Source organism: Diabrotica virgifera, chromosome 3, assembly GCF_917563875.1.
Source record: "Diabrotica virgifera virgifera chromosome 3, PGI_DIABVI_V3a".
NCBI classification, from domain to species: domain Eukaryota; kingdom Metazoa; phylum Arthropoda; class Insecta; order Coleoptera; family Chrysomelidae; genus Diabrotica; species Diabrotica virgifera.
The window spans coordinates 247998555-248018099 of record NC_065445.1 but is presented as its reverse complement, the minus strand read 5'-3'; the positions used below and the strand labels follow the sequence as shown (position 1 = coordinate 248018099).

At 33.3% G+C, this 19545-nt stretch overlaps 2 protein-coding genes across 6 annotated transcripts in view; one reads left to right on the top strand and one right to left on the bottom strand.

Annotated features, from left to right (window-relative positions):
- LOC114335305 (pancreatic lipase-related protein 3-like) overlaps window positions 1-19545 on the top strand; it is a 593140-nt gene that overhangs the window by 180538 nt on the left and 393057 nt on the right. The window lies entirely within an intron of this gene.
- The window catches only part of LOC114334360 (lactosylceramide 4-alpha-galactosyltransferase), a 128748-nt gene that overhangs the window by 3855 nt on the left and 105348 nt on the right, over window positions 1-19545 (bottom strand). For 2 of the 4 annotated variants that reach the window (XM_050646047.1, XM_050646046.1), the window contains exons 2-3: window positions 13299-13856; window positions 7659-7901 (exon numbers count right to left, since the gene is read on the bottom strand). In XM_050646047.1, coding sequence (XP_050502004.1) covers window positions 7659-7901; window positions 13299-13810 — 755 coding nt within the window. In that variant the 5' untranslated portion in view covers window positions 13811-13856. Of the gene's footprint in view, window positions 1-7658; window positions 7902-13298; window positions 13857-17819; window positions 18026-19545 lie in introns of those variants that run through there. The other 2 variants (XM_028284398.2, XM_028284401.2) reach the window with 2 other exon arrangements.

Here is a 19545-nt window from a genome sequence, read left to right as displayed (position 1 = left end):
TCTATGTAAATGTAATTTTACTGATTTTTTTACATTCTGGCAACAAAGCAATTTAACCATTACTATAACGATAACGATAAGCACTACTTTAAACCTCCGTAAATTACGGAATCCCTTATGTTTAATAACGATAACGGATCATATATTCGCTACTGCGCAGACGTAGTATAACGATAACCATAACGGAATTGCAAAATAAGAGGTGCAAAATCTCTCTATTACTACCGAGATACACGAGTTTCTCTACCCTGTCCCGTACGGCATTTCCGACTTTTATACCACCATTCTGTATATAATTTTGCTTGCTAGTTCCATCATATATTTAGTTTTCTTCTTAAGAGGAAACAGTAGCGATCAACAGGTAGCAAAAACGCGTTCCAAGATTGCGGCTGTAATTTTGAATATTTTTTCGAGATATTTGGCACACGTATTCGTAATAGAATAAAGAATGGCGGTACAGAGCCCAATTTGAAAAATATATTAATATGTGGAAATTACTCTGTAATTAAATACAATATTAAAAAATGAGCCTGTACCGCCAATGGATAAGAAGAACAAAAAATACACTTTCTTCAAATAAACTTTTTTATCCGATGACTAGATTTTGTGTCATTTCGTAACTACTAAAATTTTTTATTTCATCAGTAGTATGGTTTAAATATGTTATTTTTAGAAAACATGGTGACTACAAGTCCATGTTATTAGATATATTAGAACACATGCCCTAAGGGCAACATGGTTCCCTGCTCGAAAATGCTAGGTACTTGCCAGTATAATGGGCACAGACCAACTGAGAAATTAGGAAATGGAAATGACAAGAGTGACATGACATAACAAGATAAAGCCAATTTTTGGTTAAAGCTTACAAAGTGTCGTTTGGTTTTGAATTTGTAGTAAAATGTAAAAGTTGTTGTTAAATATCTGAAAATGCGATTTAAATTATTTAAATATTATAATCTATTGTAAAGTCTCAATTAGCAACTCTCTATGCCAGAAAAACTTATGGATTTTATAGATTTAATGTGGGTATAATTTCATGTTACAAAATGTGACGTCATCGAATGTGAAATGACAAGATGAAAGTTAAATTTAGTTAAATGAAATGAAATAGACTACAAACTAAACAATTAATGTACTGACGTGAAAGAATAGGAAGCTAAACGAACCAAAAATCGTAGTTTTAAGAGATTTTAATTAAAGTACTGTTGGTTGCCTAACAAGATGGTAGTGATTGGAGTATTTAAAGATAGCAGTAGGTATATGCATAAAACAACTATTTTAGATTTTAGTGTGTTAAATTTATTAGCATACTATTGTAAGATAATTGCCGGCAACTGAGTTGCCGTAAAGACATCGAAATGTAAACAACTCAATTTTTTGTATCCCACATGTTGGGAAGTTAAATACCTTACCTTAGGGCATTATTCCTGTTGCCATTTGCCCATCACAAGGCATTTTATGTAAATATGCATCTATAAAGCATAAATTTTATATTTGAAGGGTTATTACCCCGATATTTCTTTGGTGGCTCAGCTAGCATCCAGACTGTCTTACACTGATGATGTTTGTAATAAAATCGAAAACGTTTTGTTCTGATGTAGCCCTTTAGGGATTTTAATAAAATTGTATACCTTTTACAAAGGATTTATTCCAATTTTTGCGACTATAATAACTTGTACAAGTACATGAAAAATATTTTATTTATACATTTGAAAGAGACACTCAAATACTATTCTTCTACATAATCTCCCAGGCACTTATCATAGCGGTGAACTAGCTTTGAAATACCAGCATCATAACATTCTGCTTCCTGAGACTTCAACCAGGTGACGCTGTTCCGTAGCTTCGCATCATCATCAAAGCTCTGCGTTACAAGCCAGGTCTTTATTGCTCGAAACAGGTTGTAGTTGCTAGGTGCAAGATCCGAAGTATACGACGGTTGAGGAAATACCTCACACTTGAATTCTTAATGATTTTTCCAGTACGATTGCCGTGTGTGATCGGGTCATGCAAAAACAAAATTTTTGAGCTCAGCTTTCCTCTGCGTTTGTTTTGTATCGCTCTTCGTAGCTTTTCCAATGTTTCACAATATCTCGCCGAGTTAATTGTTGGGCCACGTTCCAGGAAGTCGACAGCAAGAAGTCCTTCCCTGCCTTTTCCAAGAAACAGTTGCCATAATCTTCCTTTCAGACAGTTTTTGCGTGTATTTTCCTGGTTATTTAGGGGAATGTATGTGTACCCAATCAATAGACTGCAATTTGGTTTCACAATAACTGACATGTTTTACCCATATTTCATCTCCAGTAACAATTCGATCAAGTAGTGAATTACCATTTTTTTCCTAAGAATCCAAAAACGTTACTGAAGCAGCCATACGCAGATTTTTATGGATTTCTGCCGAGAGTTTTGGTAACCACCTTGCACAAAATTTGTGATGACCTAACTTTTGTGAAACAATGTCATGCAACAAACTCCTTAAAATTTGTGAAAAAATTACTGAGAACTGAGTTATTGTTAATCGCCGGTTTTCTTCAATTTCCTCCTCGATTTTAGAGACAAGTTCATCAGTCACAATGCTTGGCCGTCCACTTCGTTCTTCATCGTGCACATTGGTTCGACTATTTTTGAATTTAATGCACCACTGACTCACTCTATTTTCAATTATCACATTGTTCCCATAAACAGCACGAATTTCGAGATAAATTTCAATTAGTTTGTTGTTTTTAGCCAACAAGAACCATAAAGGCGGGTTGACATTACTAGTGAACAACGAACGTGGCTCACGTTTACGTATTTTGCCCGTGCTATTGTTATATATTTTATTATCTATTTTCAAACTCGAGTAGTACATTTGTATTTATACAATGCATAGATACAAATGTACTGCTCGAGTTTGAAAATAGATAATAAAATATCTAACAATAGCACGGGCAAAATCCGTAAGCGTGAGCCACCTTCGTTATTCACTAGTAATGTCAACCCGCCTTAATACCGATCGCGCCTCACAACTAGCCCGGCTCCTAGCGAGTACAGATCAAAACGTAACCAAATTTCTGGATAGCCTGCGTACATATGAAACAAAACATTCAAAAATTTCACCGAAGTTTAATTTACTAAAGTAACTAATGGTGGTTTAAGGTTGGTAAGGGGTATTGGAGGCAAAGGAGGTTGTCGATAATCCTTTTGCAATAAAACTCTGAGAAATGCCCACTGATTCCCGACTTTAGTTGCGGGTTCTAGGAATAGAACTCAGCTCTGCCAACAAATCCTACTCTCACGTCCACGAAGACATTTATGTCGCGTAACCACTGGGTGCATAGCGTACAATGGGTGTACGGTATGTAGCAGAGGAGAGAGGGTGATAGGCGAGTTTCTGGCGCCATAAAACTGGAACATATCGGCTAAGGGTAGAAGGCCCCTACAGAAATCTTCCGGGTCCTCCTAGAATGGGGGTTGGAGCGATGGGTTTGCTCCTCATTCTCCGGAAAAATTATAGTTGCAAAAAATTCGAACAAGCCTCGGATATGGACTGAAACAAACTTACAACGAACACGGCAAAGAAAAAGGTACATGAATTTAGGTTGTTGGAACGTACAAGGAATTCGAACAAAAGATACTGAAGTTTTCAAAGAACTATCAACATACAACATGAATATCGTAGTCCTCAGTGAAATAAAGAAGAAAGGAGAAGGTAACGAAATAAAAGGAGATTATGTACATTTCTACAGAGGAGTCAAAAAAGAAAAACGAGCAAAAGCGGGCGTTTCCATAGCAATCAAGAAACGATAATTAAAAAATATTAAGAACTGGTCTGCCATCAACGAAAGAATAATCACAATGGAACTAAAACTACGAGGACAAGACCTAATAATAGTAGGTATACACGCCCAAACGATGACGCAACTGCTGACGCGAAAGAAAATTTCTTTGAAGAACTAAGTGAATTAATAAGCAGTTTTGGAAATCGGAAAGATATATTCCTACTAGGGGACTTTAATGGACGAGTTGGAAGGAAAAAACATAGTGCAGTGATAGGAGACTACGGAGAAGATATGCTAAATGACAATGGCACACGTCTTATAGAACTGTGTCAACAACATTCATTAAAAATACAAAATGGATATTTTAGACATAAGGACATCCACAAATTCACGTGGGAACAAAGAACAAGGGGGTTAAAATCTATCATTGACTACTGTATAACCAGGCAACAATCACAAACAAAAATCATTGAAGTCATTGTGAAACAAGGTGCAGTCTGTGGATCAGACCACTACTTACTCAAAACAGTAACCTTCATAAAATACAAACATATAACGCAAAAAAAAAGAAAAATCAAGACCTGAGTTTCCATCTAGACAACCTATATACAACCTAGATAGTTTTTACAACGACTCCACAGTCTTCTTGTATAGAATAAGACTAGCCGAAAAGATGAAAAACGAACCTAAAGCATCGCCTGAAGAAATGTATAACACTCTTAAAACGTATCTAAACGAAGTGGCAAATGAGGCAGTAGGAGAAAAATCATTAGTAGAAATACGGAAAAACTACTGGTGGAACGAGGAACTAGAGGATCTTATAAAACAAAAGAAAGAACTTTGTAATAAATGGCTAGCCTCACAAGACCTAGAAGATAGACAAATGTACAAAAGGTACTGCTATATTATGGTCAAGAAGCAAGTAGCGAAAACAAAAAACGAATTCTGGGACAGAAAATGCCATAAGATCGACAGATTATTAGGGAGCTCAAAATCTAGAGAACCTTGGAAAACTGTAAGAACCCTCAAAACTAATAGAAACAAAAAAGTAACGATAGACCCAATTGGACAAGAAACGTGGAAAAACTATTATGTAGACTTATTAACTGAGAAAAGAGAGAAATTTAAGAATGTTAATTACGACTTCCAAATAACTCAGAATAACTGTGATCCATTTACACTGAAGGAAATAAAACAAGCATTATCGAAAATGAAAAACAATAAAGCTCCCGGGCCCGGAGGTATACCTGTGGAACTCTTTAAATTTTCCCCGGATGTAGTATTGGAAAACTTGACGATAATATTTAATAAATGCTTGAATGGAGGAAAGATACCATCAGAATGGAAAACTGCAAGCATAAGCTCCATACACAAGAAAGGGAGTAAACATGACTGCACAAACTACAGAGCACTCAGTGTTACTGCTTCCGCAGGTAGACTGTTTGTACGGCAGAATACTATGAGATAGAATAGAAAGTCAATATGAGGACTGGGAGGAGCAGAGTGGTTTTAGAGCAGGAATATCGTGTATTGATAAACTGTTTTGCATAAAACAATTAATTGAAAAATCACTAGCATATGGGAGTCAGCTACATCTAGTATTTACAGATTTGAGGAAAGCCTATGACAGTGTACCGGTAAATAGAATTTGGGAATCTCTAATAGAGAACAATGTACACCCACAGTACATTAATGCGGTGAAAAGTTTTTACCAAGGAAACAGTAGTTATATAAAAACGAGAGATGGACACTCAGAATACTTTCAGGTTAACAAGGGTCTAAGACAGGGATGCTGCCTGTTCCCTACCCTCTTCAAAATTTATATAAACACGGCTCTGAAGAAATGGTTCAGAAAATGTAAGAAAATGGGAGTACACATAGAAGAGGGTAATCTGACTACTTTGTTATTTGCTGACGATCATGTGGTTCTAGCGGAGGATACAGAGGACGCTGCTTATATGTTTCGAAAACTGATAGAGAAGTATGGAGATTGGGGTCTGGAAATAAATACAAACAAAACAGAATATATGACAATAGGCTGCACAGGCGAAGACCTAGACTTAGAAGGAAAAATAATAAAAAAACACTAAAGAATATAGATACCTGGGAGTTACATTGACGGAAGATGGAAACGACGAAACAGATATACAACAAAAATTAGGTAGAGGAAGAGCCATCACAAGTCAGATAAACTCATTACTATGGAGTAAAGATATACGAGAAAGTACAAAAAAACAACTACCTATATAAAACATTTATTGAAAGTACAGTTACATATGGCTCAGAAATCTGGACAATAAATAAGAAAATGCAGAACCGAATAAACGCAGTAGAGAACAATTTTTGGCGACGATGCTGTAGATTAGCATTACACGATCATGTAAGAACAGATAGAATAAAAGAAATGATGAAGGTGGAAACAACATTAACGGATAAGATAGAGAGAAAACAAATATTCTGGTACGGACACATGAGAAGAATGAATGATGAGAGATTACCGATTAAATCCTGGCGGTGGATCCCAAAAAGAAGAAGGAAAAAAGGAAGAGCAAAAAAGTCTTGGGAAAAAGGGATCAATATAGCCATGAACAGAAGAAATATAGAAATAGATTCATGGCAAAACAGAAAACAATGGCGTTCAAATTGCGATAAACGGCCTATGATGCTGTAAAACAGTCGCTATATATACAGGGTGTAACAAAAATACAGGTCATAAATTAAATCACATATTCTGGGACCAAAAATAGTTCGATTAAACCTAACTTACCTTAGTAGAAATATGCACACAAAAAAAGTTACAGCCCTTTGAAGTTACAAAATGAAAATCGATTTTTTCCGATAAATCGAAAACTAGGTTTTTTAATGAAAATGGATAATGTGGCATTCTTATGGCATGAACATCCTAAAAAGAAATTATATTGAAATTTGTACAGCCCAAAAAAATTTTATGGAGGTTTTGTTCCCTTAAACCCCCCCAAACTTTTATGTGCATCCCAATTAAATTATTTTTATAGTACCATTAGTTAAACACAATGTTTTTAAAACTTTTTTGTCTCCTAGTACTTTTTCGATAAACCAGTTTTAATCGAGATGCGGCTTCTTTTTTAATATGTTTACATAAAAATTTTATGGGGGTTTTGTGCCTTTAAACCCTCCAAATGTTTGTGTACGTTCCAATTAAACTATTATTGCTGTACCATTAGGTAAACACAGTGTTTTTAAAACTTTTTTGCCTCTTAGTATTTTTCAGATAAGGCACCTTTTATCGAGATGTGGCTTCTTTTTTAATATGGTTCAAAGTATACCTTAAACTGTAATTTATAAATAAATTTTCATATTATTACCAAGTCTCTAAAATCGTACTTAACATTACACAAATATGTGGTGGATTTGACAAAATATTCAAAATATCTCAAAAAAAACTAACTTTTCGAAAAAGTACTAAGAGGCAAAAAAAGTTTTAAAAATATTGTGTTTAACTAATTGTGCCACAATGATAATTTAATTGGAGCGTACACAAAAGTTTGGGGGGGATTAAGGGAACAAAACCCCCATAAAATTTTTATGGGGTACACAAATTTCACTATAATATTTTTTCAGATGTTCCTATTATAAGAATGTCACATGTCCGTTTTCAATAAGAAACCTCAAACAGTGTTCGATCTATTGAAAAAAAATCGATTTTTATTTTGTAACTTCAAAGGGCTGTAACTTGTTTTAGGTGCACATTTGTACTAAGGTAAGTTAGGTTCAATCGAACTATTTTTGGTCCCAGAATATGTGATTTAATTTATGACCTGTATTTTTGTTACACCCTGTATAACTAATGTTGCACTATTTTTTAAAATAATTGCACTAAGTTTACAGCACACCAAGAAAAAAATCAAATTGACATACCTGGTTATAACTCCAGGTCCATTCTTCGACCACACATGGCCATCAAAATTTTCTTTGAGGTCCATCAAACATCGCTCTACGAGTTTGTGTCCCTCTCCAGCCGCGTCGAAATTTAAAACTCCTGATGCTACAACAGAGCTAGATTCTATGCCAGCATAGTTATCTTCTAGATCGTCCACCGGTTTAAGAGCAATGACATCCAAATCCATGTATAATCCCCCATATTTCCAGAGAGTTAGGTATCTAAAACAATATAACTGATTATGATCTAATTTTCACGAGTAAAACTGTTGGCGTTGATTTAGTTGAGGTAAGATATATTAAATAGTTTTTTAATGCCTGGTCGCACCAACAAATCTTAAGTCAGCTTAGCCCAACTAAGCTTATAGATAAGTCTTTAAGTCTGACTTACGTTGCACCATAATTTTCAATTGCTATCAAAGCACGTCTTAACTGAGACGAAATTTAAGATACAATCCACGTGGCAAACCATTGTGGCAAGATGAAAATTGATCTAAGACCTATGCCTGGTTGCACCAATAAATCTTAAGCTCCAGCTTAGCCCAGCTCAATTTATAGATAGGGTCGCTTTAAGTCTCACTTTCGTTGCACCATAATATTCGATTCTTATCTCACGTTGGCACGTGACAGTGACAATCCATTGTGGCGAGCTGAAAATTGATGTAAGACTCAATGGTGGAACGCGTACGTTTTATAAGCTGAGCTTAAGGCACGTCTTAAGTTTAAGATATGTTTGTGCAACGCATAATATGTTTCGTAAGCTGAGCTTAAGGCACGTCTTAAGGTTAAAATATGTTGTTGCAACTAGGCATAAGAATCTTTGGAACTAGGGAAACTTCGTATTTCTACATCTTCTGGTATACTTACAGGATTTGCATTTTGTTGACCAAATCTATCTATTATCTGTTTTGTATAACTTGCTTGACTTAACATTGCATCAGTCTCTAAGTTTATTGTAATTTCTAGTCCGACGAAATAGTTCCTAACCGTCACGGTCACTTCAAAAGAGTCTTTGAACGTGCACAAAACTGTCTCTATTGCTAACTTTTTCTCAGAAAATAACAAACCGTCATCAACGTAAATGATTAAGATCACTTTAATATTGTCTACATATCCAGTATAAACACACTGATCAGCTGTTAATTTTTGAAAACCGTTGTTAGCCAAGAACGAGTGGAATTTTCGATTCCAACACCGTGGTGATTGTTTTATACTGTACAACGACTTAGCTAACTTGCACACTAGTCCGGGTTCACACTTTAACCCCTGAGGTGGTGACATAAAAATGTCTTCTTTAAGATGTCCATATAAAAATGCAGTTTTTATATCGAACTGCATGTCTGACTTCTTAACCATAGTCCATATTTCATTTTTCACTAACGCATCAAACTCTTCATTTATGGCAGTTTTCCATTTTTCTTTGTCACTACTTGACACTGCTTCTTCATATCTCTGTGGTATATCAATTTCAGTAAAATTTACCTCAAAATCATTTAATCTAGCTGGTAAACGTCTCTTTAGTTATGGTCTCAAGTTGGGTATATTGTCAACAACTTGTAAAACTTCTATTTCATTATTAACGTTTATTTGTTCTTCTTGTCTCTCTTATTAACGTTTATTAGTTCTTCTTGTCTCTCTTCAAGTTCATTTTCTTGTATTTCAAAAATTGTCACATCATCTTCTGCTGCTATCTTGATCACATTGTCTTTCTTTGCACTGTACATTTTCTCATTGAAAAACACATTTCTAGATATCACTATTTTCTGTGTTGTTGGGTTGAATAATTTATAATTTGTAGAGTTTTTGTCATATCCAACAAATATAACCTTCCCACTCTTTGCATCTAGTTTCCTTCTTTTCTGGTCAGGAATATGTACATATGCATCACACCCAAACACTTTCATGTGCTCAAATACAGGTTTCTGCCCTGTCCACTGTTCATAAGCTGTAAAACCTGGTGTCTGTTTGCTTGTAATTCTGATGTACGATAGTACATGATTCCATCCTCTCCCTTAACCAATCCCAAACCACACACTCACACTCTTCACACCAGTTATACAACGACACGTCTGAATTACATACATTTATCAAAATTAAAGTCATCATCGAGATCTCAACAGTGTTGAGACTGCCACAGAACAGCGCTGTAAGAACGCCGCCGCCCACTCCAGTACGAAACGCCAGGACAATATGGAAACAACACCAGGAAACGATACAGACGTTAGTGCTAGTGCATTAAAGGTTATTCGTGAGTTTAATTTTCAGAAAGACGTTTTTTTTTTCTCTTTTGTTATAGTTATAAGTCGTAGTTAAGTAGCTAAAATTTTGTTCCAAATTTTTTTTTAGGAGAGGGGGTTGTGAGAATAATATAATTTTATCGTCTAGAGTACGCCAATGAATTAAGTAAAACACGTTTTTGTACTGATTCAAACGATATAGAAATCGGATCGAAAAACCTAGTTGATTATTATTCTTGGAGCGTTGATCGAAGAATAATAGACAACAGCGAGGTACAAGAGGTGAGTTTATGTAAATAGTATTTCCTGATTATTTTCCGCTGTCGTTTTGGCGTGCTGAGCGAATCAGACAGTTTTCTTCTTACCTATCCTTTTACCTATCCTTATATGAGCGGTGATCATATATAATTTATATGTCTTTCCAATTAGGCGAGGTGAGCGGGATCTCCTTTCTCCCCTATCCTTATACATTCATGTCGTATTAATAAAAGCAATTCCTATTTCGCGCGATCGTCAGAATCATTCATTCATGTACAAAAATATCGTCACATCGGCCCGAACAATAAGCATCTATGCGTAGAAATTATAAATATATTTTATTAACGAACTTAATGAGTAATTAAGGCTAATTATCGTATCTTCTGTTTATTTTGATTCCGAATAAAAATGTTTTAAAAAGCGAACTCTTTTTCTTCGACTGGTAGTTACCTGGAGCAACGAAACTCAACGACCGCGTTACAAAATGTAGATGACAGTATTAACTGCCTCTGCCCATAGTCTCTTATCTACTCCAGATTAGTATAACATACATCGAACCATTTCTACAATTAATCTGTTATCTCGCTCAGACCTGCCATTTTGCTTTTTTAGTGTATGGTGGTGTGGTTTCTGACTCTATACCTTCTTGTTCTAAATACTCTTTGAAAACATTATTTGTATACTCAGTACCATTATCTGTATGCAGTTTTTCAACAGAGTAGCCATACTTTGCCTTTAGTTTGCTATTATATACTTTGAAGCAATCTAGTACATCTGCTTTATGTCGAATAAAATATGCTACGCTATACCCTGTGTACTCATCTTTGAATGTTACAAAGTAACGTGCTCCTTGCATAGATTCAGTTCGTACAGGTCCACAAACATCACTGAATATTCTTTTTTCAGGAGGTAACTTAGTGTGTGGTCTCTCTTTAAAAGTCTTCTTATGTTGTTTTCCCACCAAACAACCTTCACACACAAAATTTTGTTACTTTTCTGTAACACCTTTGATTAAGTTTATTTTTACCATTTCTTCTAAATATTTCTCATTAACATGTCCCAATCTTTCATGCCATATCTTGAAATCATCTAGTGTAGTCACACATGCATTATATATTATTGTGCGAAACATCATTTTATAATTATGTGTTGTTTCTATCCTTTATAGCAACTGCTATTAGATTCTCATTTTCATATACTTTGGCTTCATTGTTAATCTTAATTACACTCATACCTTTGTTTGTCAAAACACCTTCTGAAAATAAATTCTTTTTTAACTGTGGGATATATAGCACATCATTTATAGTGGATTTAAACCATTGTCCATTGATCAACTTCTTTATTTTAATAGTTCCCTTACCTTGCACTGGTAGTGTTTGATTATTGCCAAGTGATATCTGTGATGTAAAAGTTCTGTCAATATTGAAAAAATTTTCTTCCCTGTAACTCATATGTGCTGATGCACCACTGTCCATAATCCAATCATCACTTGTATCCACTTTTTCTAGCTGTTTTTCTTCTACGTTGAATGCACTCTCATTATTAACATTATAATATGTGCTACTCGAAGAACCCTCATGCTGATTTTCTGTAGAGTTGCCAGCTTGTGCTCTGTCATTCTTTTTGTAACCTTTTCTGTAGTTACTAAAGCCACCTCTGCCTCGACTATGACTTCTATATGACCTGCTACCACTATTTTCTTGTTCATTTTTTTTTCTCTTTGCAAAATTTGGCAATAGGCCCTCGCTTTCTACATGAAAAACACATTACACCCCTTTCTTGACCTTTCTGATCATATTTGCCTTTGAATGACATTGTTGCCAGTGCTTGTTCTGTCTCTTCATATGCAGTTAAGTTCATTTCTTCATCTAAGAGTCTTGCAGTGAGGTAACCTATAGTTTGTTTAGCACTGTCTACGGACAACTATGCCTGTCTAACATTTCTGTACTGTTGGGGCAATGTACTCAGTATTTTTGTCATAATAGCAATATCACTCACATCGTCACCTGCTTCTTTAATTTGCTTGGCAAGATTCTGCACTTTTGCTATGTGTTGAGCGATAGTATCTAGACTACTCATCTTATATTGATGAAACCGTTCATGGAACATCATTTTATTTGATTCTGATGTCTGCTCATAAATAGACTCAAGGGTCTCCATAATCTCTTTAGCAGTAGTACAACTTTCAATCAAAGTAATCTGATTTAAACTCACTGCAGATGTTAAAGTGAACATAGTCTGTGCAACTGTGCATCCTTTTTAAACCATGCCTGTAATTCGTCTCCTGCTGCTTATGGTTTCATTAACGAGCCATCAATAACTCCATAAATATTACTACTACTGCTAACTGGATATATCTATTTTGTCATCCATTTTTTAGTTTCAAATTTCACGGCGACACACGCCACTCTAGTTCTTTCTTTCACTGGGACAAACCCTTATACTTCGGACACACCGGAAAAGTCTATAAATATACTTTCTTGTTTTTCGGACACACCAATACATTTAAACTAAATATACGCAGTAGTTAAGTATGATCTGGGCTCATAACCTATTAGATTTTATATGTTTAATTTAAGAAAGAACTAGAGATTTGACTTTTCATAAAAACTACTTTTTATTTATTTAACTACTACTTTCATATTTTATGAACAACAACCTACTTAATTTTTTTATGTAAACATTCTAAAGCTTGGTTTATATGAACAACATTACAAAAATATATATTCCAATACATACTCTAAGGCAAGATCAAAATAATATCACCAGAGAGGCACTCGAATACCAACCAGACGGAAGAAGAGGAAGACCCGATAATAGCTGGAGAAGAACTGTAACAAGAGACCACGAAAGAATTGGCCTGAGATGGAGAGAGGTCAAACAGAGAGCGAGAAATAGACAAGAATGGAACACACTTGTAGATAAAATTTCGAAAGAATAAAACAGAAGGGGATGCGCTGATCCAGCCAATCTTTAACTTTTGGCTAAGAACGCAAGATCGCCCAATATTCCACAAGGAGGGATGGAAATAGAGAGAAGATTCGTACCCTTTATTGAGCAATTGTGATTTTGTTCAAATCATCGGTAAACAATTAATAAAACATAAAGCTAGTCTTTAACTTACCGTAATACATCACTAGCATGCGCCACCACATGCCGAGAACTTTCAATTTTTCCAGATCTGTAAAGGTCTTCCACTGGAGATCCTCTGGTATAATTCTCATAATCTAAATGCAAAATTTTCACATTGGGGTAACTCAAAATCACCTTCAAAAACCTATCAGATTCATCTCCTTCAAACTTAAAATCCATAGGTGACGTATAGAGCAGATAAACCTCTTTATTGGGATTTAACTTTGCCACACTCTCCACAGCGCAAGCTTGCCTCGAGCTTATCCAGATCTTTCCTCTGTAAAACGATCGACAAGAAGTCTCATGAAAAAATATCGATTTCCCCGGTTGCGGGTTGAAATTTGCTATGCTAGGAAGAGATTTTTCAGTCTTTATGCGGTAACATTGTATGGTGTTTTTTTCGGTTATGAGGCTATGAATTAGGACGATTGTAATCACCGCTAAGGTAAAATATATCAGGAATGTCATCCATCTTCGTCTGTACTTGAAGTAAAATTTCATCATTCTGGGAGGAGATCCGTCTTGTCCGTTTTACAACCATTCGAGATGTCTGGAAAAGAGAACATTAGTAATAAGTTAAATAACAAATAATATGTTGGCATAAAGCATAGAGATTTGTTATACTACAGTTCTAGTAACAAACATAGTCGTCACTCAAGGTTAAGGTATGTGTCAAACGAAAGTCCTCAAATTAAATGTAAGTCAAAAAACCGTAAAAAAATTGACCGGGCCGAAAAAATTAATTTGACGGGAAGAACCCGAGCTTTTTGCCTCATCTAGCGAAGCTAATTGAGTTGACTAATTTTCTCCATCTACTCGTAAAAACAACTACGCATAACTACTGACCAACACAAAACAAGCGAAAAAAATTCTGAAACTTAGATGTATTGCGCGGTATTCGTTAATACGTCTCAAATTCAAAAATCCTTTATGGATGGTACGTTAGTCAACTTTTTTTCTCAGTTTTTTGTTAAATTCTCAAAGTAAATATAATAAAGCATAACATATAAAAAAACGTGATAGAGGTATTTTCCAAAACAAGAGAAAAAAATTCTGAAACTTAGATGTATTGCGGGCTATTCGGTAATACGTCTCAAATTCAAAAATCCTTTATGGATGGATCGTTAGTCAACTTTTTTTCTCAGTTTTTTGTTAAATTCTCAAAGTAAATATAATAAAGCATAACATATAAAAAAATCGTGATGGAGGTATTTTTCAAAACAAGCGAAAAAAATTCTGAAACTTAGATGTATTGCGCGCTATTCGTTAATACGTCTCAAATTCAAAAATCCTTTATGGATGTTACGTTAGTCAACTTTTTTTCTCAGTTTTTTGTTAAATTCTCAAAGTAAATATAATAAAGCATAACATATAAAAAAATCGTGATGGAGGTATTTTCCAAAACAAGCGAAAAAAATTCTGAAACTTAGATGTATTGCGCGGTATTCGTTAATACGTCTCAAATTCAAAGATCCTTTATGGATGGTACGTTAGTCAACTTTTTTTCTCAGTTTTTTGTTAAATTCTCAAAGGAAATATAATAAAGCATAACATATAAAAAAACGTGATGGAGGTATTTTCCAAAACAAGAGAAAATAATTCTGAAACCTAGATGTATTGCGGGCTATTCGGTAATACGTCTCAAATTCAAAAATCCTTTATGGATGGTACGTTAGTCAACTTTTTTTCTCAGTTTTTTGTTAAATTCTCAAAGTAAATATAATAAAGCATAACATCTGAGAAATAAAGTTGACTAACGTACCATCCATAAAGGATTTTTGAATTTGAGACGTATTACCGAATAGCCCGCAATACATTTAAGTTTCAGAATTTTTTTCTCTTGTTTTGGAAAATACCTCCATCACGTTTTTTTTATATGTTATGCTTTGTTATATTTACTTTGAGAATTTAACAAAAAACTGAGAAAAAAAGTTGACTAACGTACCATCCATAAAGGATTTTTGAATGTGAGACGTATTAACGAATAGCGCGCAATACATCCAAGTTTCAGAATTTTTTTCGCTTGTTTTGGAAAATACCTCCATCACGATTTTTTTATATGTTATGCTTAATTATATTTACTTTGAGAATTTAACAAAAAACTGAGAAAAAAAGTTGACTAACGATCCATCCATAAAGGATTTTTGAATTTGAGACGTATTACCGAATAGCCCGCAATACATCTAAGTTTCAGAATTTTTTTCTCTTGTTTTGGAAAATACCTCCATCACGTTTTTTTTATATGTTATGCTTTATTATATTTACTTTGAGAATTTAACAAAAAACTGAGAAAAAAAGTTGACTAACGATCCATCCATAAAGGATTTTTGAATTTGAGACGTATTAACGAGTACCGCGCAATACATCTAAGTTTCAGAATTTTTTTCGCTTGTTTTGAAAAATACCTCCATCACGATTTTTTTATATGTTATGCTTTATTATATTTACTTTGAGAATTTAACAAAAAACTGAGAAAAAAAGTTGACTAACGTACCATCCATAAAGGATTTTTGAATTTGAGACGTATTAACGAATAGCGCGCAATACATCTAAGTTTCAGAATTTTTTTCGCTTGTTTTGGAAAATACCTCCATCACGATTTTCTTTATATGTTATGCTTTATTATATTTACTTTGAGAATTTAACAAGAAATTGAGAAAAAAAGTTGACTAACGTACCATCCATAAAGGATTTTTGAATTTGAGACGTATTACCGAATAGCCCGCAATACATCTAAGTTTCAGAATTTTTTTCTCTTGTTTTGGAAAATACCTCCATCACGTTTTTTTTATATGTTATGCTTTATTATATTTACTTTGAGAATTTAACAAAAAACTGAGAAAAAAAGTTGACTAACGTATCATCCTTAAAGGATTTTTGAATTTGAGACGTATTAACGAATACCGCGCAATACATCTAAGTTTCAGAATTTTTTTCTCTTGTTTTGGAAAATACCTCCATCACGTTATTTTTATATGTTATGCTTTATTATATTTACTTTGAGAATTTAACAAAAAACTGAAAAAAAAAGTTGACTAACGTACCATCCATAAAGGATTTTTGAATTTGAGACGTATTAACGAATAGCGCGCAATACATTTAAGTTTCAGAATTTTTTTCGCTTGTTTTGGAAAATACCTCCATCACGATTTTTGTATATGTTATGCTTTATTATATTTACTTTGAGAATTTAACAAAAAACTGAGAAAAAAAGTTGACTAACGTACCATCCATAAAGGATTTTTGAATTTGAGTGGCATTATCTACTCACCGTCAATACATCGCCCGTTTAAATTTTTTTTTCCAAACATATATAACATTTTTCTTGTCAATATTATCTGTTTTATTCATTTTTGATAAATTTATACCAAATTTTTGTGACAATATAAAAAAAAAATTTATGGATGAAATTTATGGCTAAGGTAACACCGGTACATTTTTTTACTCTTTAAGATTTTTCTTATCACTAATACTTTTTAAGTTATTTTGAAAAAATGAAATTTTTCAAAAATTATTTGAAAATTTTTTTTTACTATAAAACCAAATGTTTTCGAAACTAAGCACTTCAAACAAATCAAACTTACAGATAATATAAACAATGCACATACAGTTAAAATAGATGGTAAAGCCAAACGATTAATTTCATTTATGTTGCTAAATAGATTTCACTATTTTTTTTACCAAAAAAAAGGGGCCCACTTTTTTTTTCAGTGTAACTCGTTTATTTTTGATGCTGTAAACTTTTGTAAAAAACAAATAATAAACTTTTTTTCGATACTTTAAAAATGTTAATAAGATTTTCCCGAAAAACGCTTCTTTCTTCGGTGATTTCGCGTTGAATTATTCGATTTGGAATTAGACGAATAAGAACGTATTTTTCATGAGCTACAACTTTGCTTCCACTCAATTTGTAGACTTTACTGGTACACCAGTTTTTTTTGTTTTTTTATAAGCTACACTTTTGCTAAAATATTTTTTTCGATAAAATACCTATTTACTTTTTGAGTTATTTGGAAAAAACTGTCTGAAAACGTAGCTTTTTTGTCGAAAAATCAACATTTTAAATCGCGAATAACTCGAAAAGTATTGACTTACGTAGAAAACTTTATAGAGCAAAAGGTGCTTAAAATAAGTCAATTTATCCATTTTCGGCCTTATTTTAAACACGCGTTTTTCACCCCCCGAGAAGGGGTAAATGTCACCCCCCAAGTAAAAGCAACCAACGGCACAAATTCAACTTTGAAGTGGAGGGTAAGTAGAACCTAAATCCAAATTTTCATGCAATTCGGAGTTGCCCCTGGAAATTACACTCCAAAACGGTCATTTATTGGGCTAAAAACCCGCCTGTTCTATGTGCTGATACATTTGCAACTTATTTTCTAATCGTCTCGTAATTATTTTTGTAAATTTGTATTTTATCAATATGGGAAAGTACATTTATGTACCTGTAGTTTCTGAAGTCGGAAGCATCGCCTTTTTATAAAACTTAATAAAAACGGATAATTATATTTACCTTGAATGAACTCGACGTAATAGAACTTATATTAACAAAGAAAACAAACACACAATCTTCCGAAACTAAACTCGAACTTGAGTACTTACTAACTGTTCTCAAACATCAAACATGAAACGATTAATGAATAGTTTGTGGGCACTAATTGCCGCTTGAAATACTTGAAAATTAAGAGCATTTATGATTCGTACTACTCATAAATTAAACAAATAATTTTCTGTTAAGAAGAATCAACAAACCATAAAAGCTAAATCTTCGAGATTCGAGATAAAGAACAACTAACAGTGGTAACATACTTATTCCTAACCTTTTGGTAATTTAAATATAATAAAAAATGTTTTTTTTAGGTATATTAAATTAATGTTCTGGTCTGAACAAGACCTTGGCGTCCTGGTATTGCTATCAATAATTCGTTTCTATTTTGACATCCCCAATTTAATTAAAATTATTGCTTTCAAATCGATACTAAATAGTCTATGTGGTGAGACCGCTCGCGTCTGGAAAAATTTTAGTCCAGGGCCCATCTGTTTTGAGATGGACGTTGAGAGGTGACTCAAATTTTTTTGCAGAAATTGCTTAAAAATAATTCAAATAATAATATTTGAGTTATCCTCCCTCTCAAAAAGGTCCGGAACATTGTTTAAATAATTAAAATGTCAAAAAATGAAGGAAAAATTCGAATTTGTTCTTCGTTTTTTGATTATAACTTTAAAAATATTCATTTCCGAGAAAAGATGTACTAACATAAAAGTTGCGTAATTAAATTTGCCACAATATAGAAGTATTTAAAAATTTAAAAAATAATCACCCTTGTTGCAAAATAGCAATAATTGCGAAAAAAACATACAAAAACAAGTATTTGCATTTTACGTTTTTCAACCATTTATGCTACACTTAGGAAATTCATATTTCACCCAGAAAAAGTTTATGATACAGTAAAATAATACGGTAAATTTCATTAAGATCGGTTCAATATATTTTGCAAAATAAATTTTGCAATCCAGCTTTCTCAAAAAAAATTCATTGTTTCAAAATGTTACAGGACTGAAAATAAAGTAGAGAGCAAGTTGAATTTTTTTTGCATATAGAAGTGTACTGTACCTTTCATTTGCAATTTGTAAAATTTAAATTGATTAACTACCACGGCGTCAGGAATTTTTTTAAATAAACATTAATTATTGGTGCTACGCGCAGGACAGCGGTGTTGGATTCACACAAGTTGATTTCCACCAAAATTTTTTCCAAACTTTATCTAATATATTATTTTCTTACTCTATATTTTGTTGTATTTTAATATTTTAATTCCACAAAAATCAAACTAATTTTATTATTGTTTGTGAAATATTGTTTGTAACAATTGCATATATATAAAAATAATAAACTTTTATTCTCTAAGTTAAAATATATGAACAAAGAAAGTTTTTGCTAAAAAAAGTGTTATTTCAAAGGATAGAGAATGTTTTTTTATTTTGCAATAAACAAATTTATTTATTTATATCGAAATGTAATGAAAATTAAAATGTATCAATTATTATCAAAGGTCATTGGAATGCCCAATCAGAGCAAACTATCCGCTGTCCTGCGCGCAGCACCAATAATTAATGTTTATTTAAAAAAAATCCTGACGCCGTGGTAGTTAACTGATTTTAATTTTACAAATTGCAAATGAAAGGTACAGTACAGTTCTATACGCAAAAAAAAATTTCAACTTGCTATCTGCTTTATT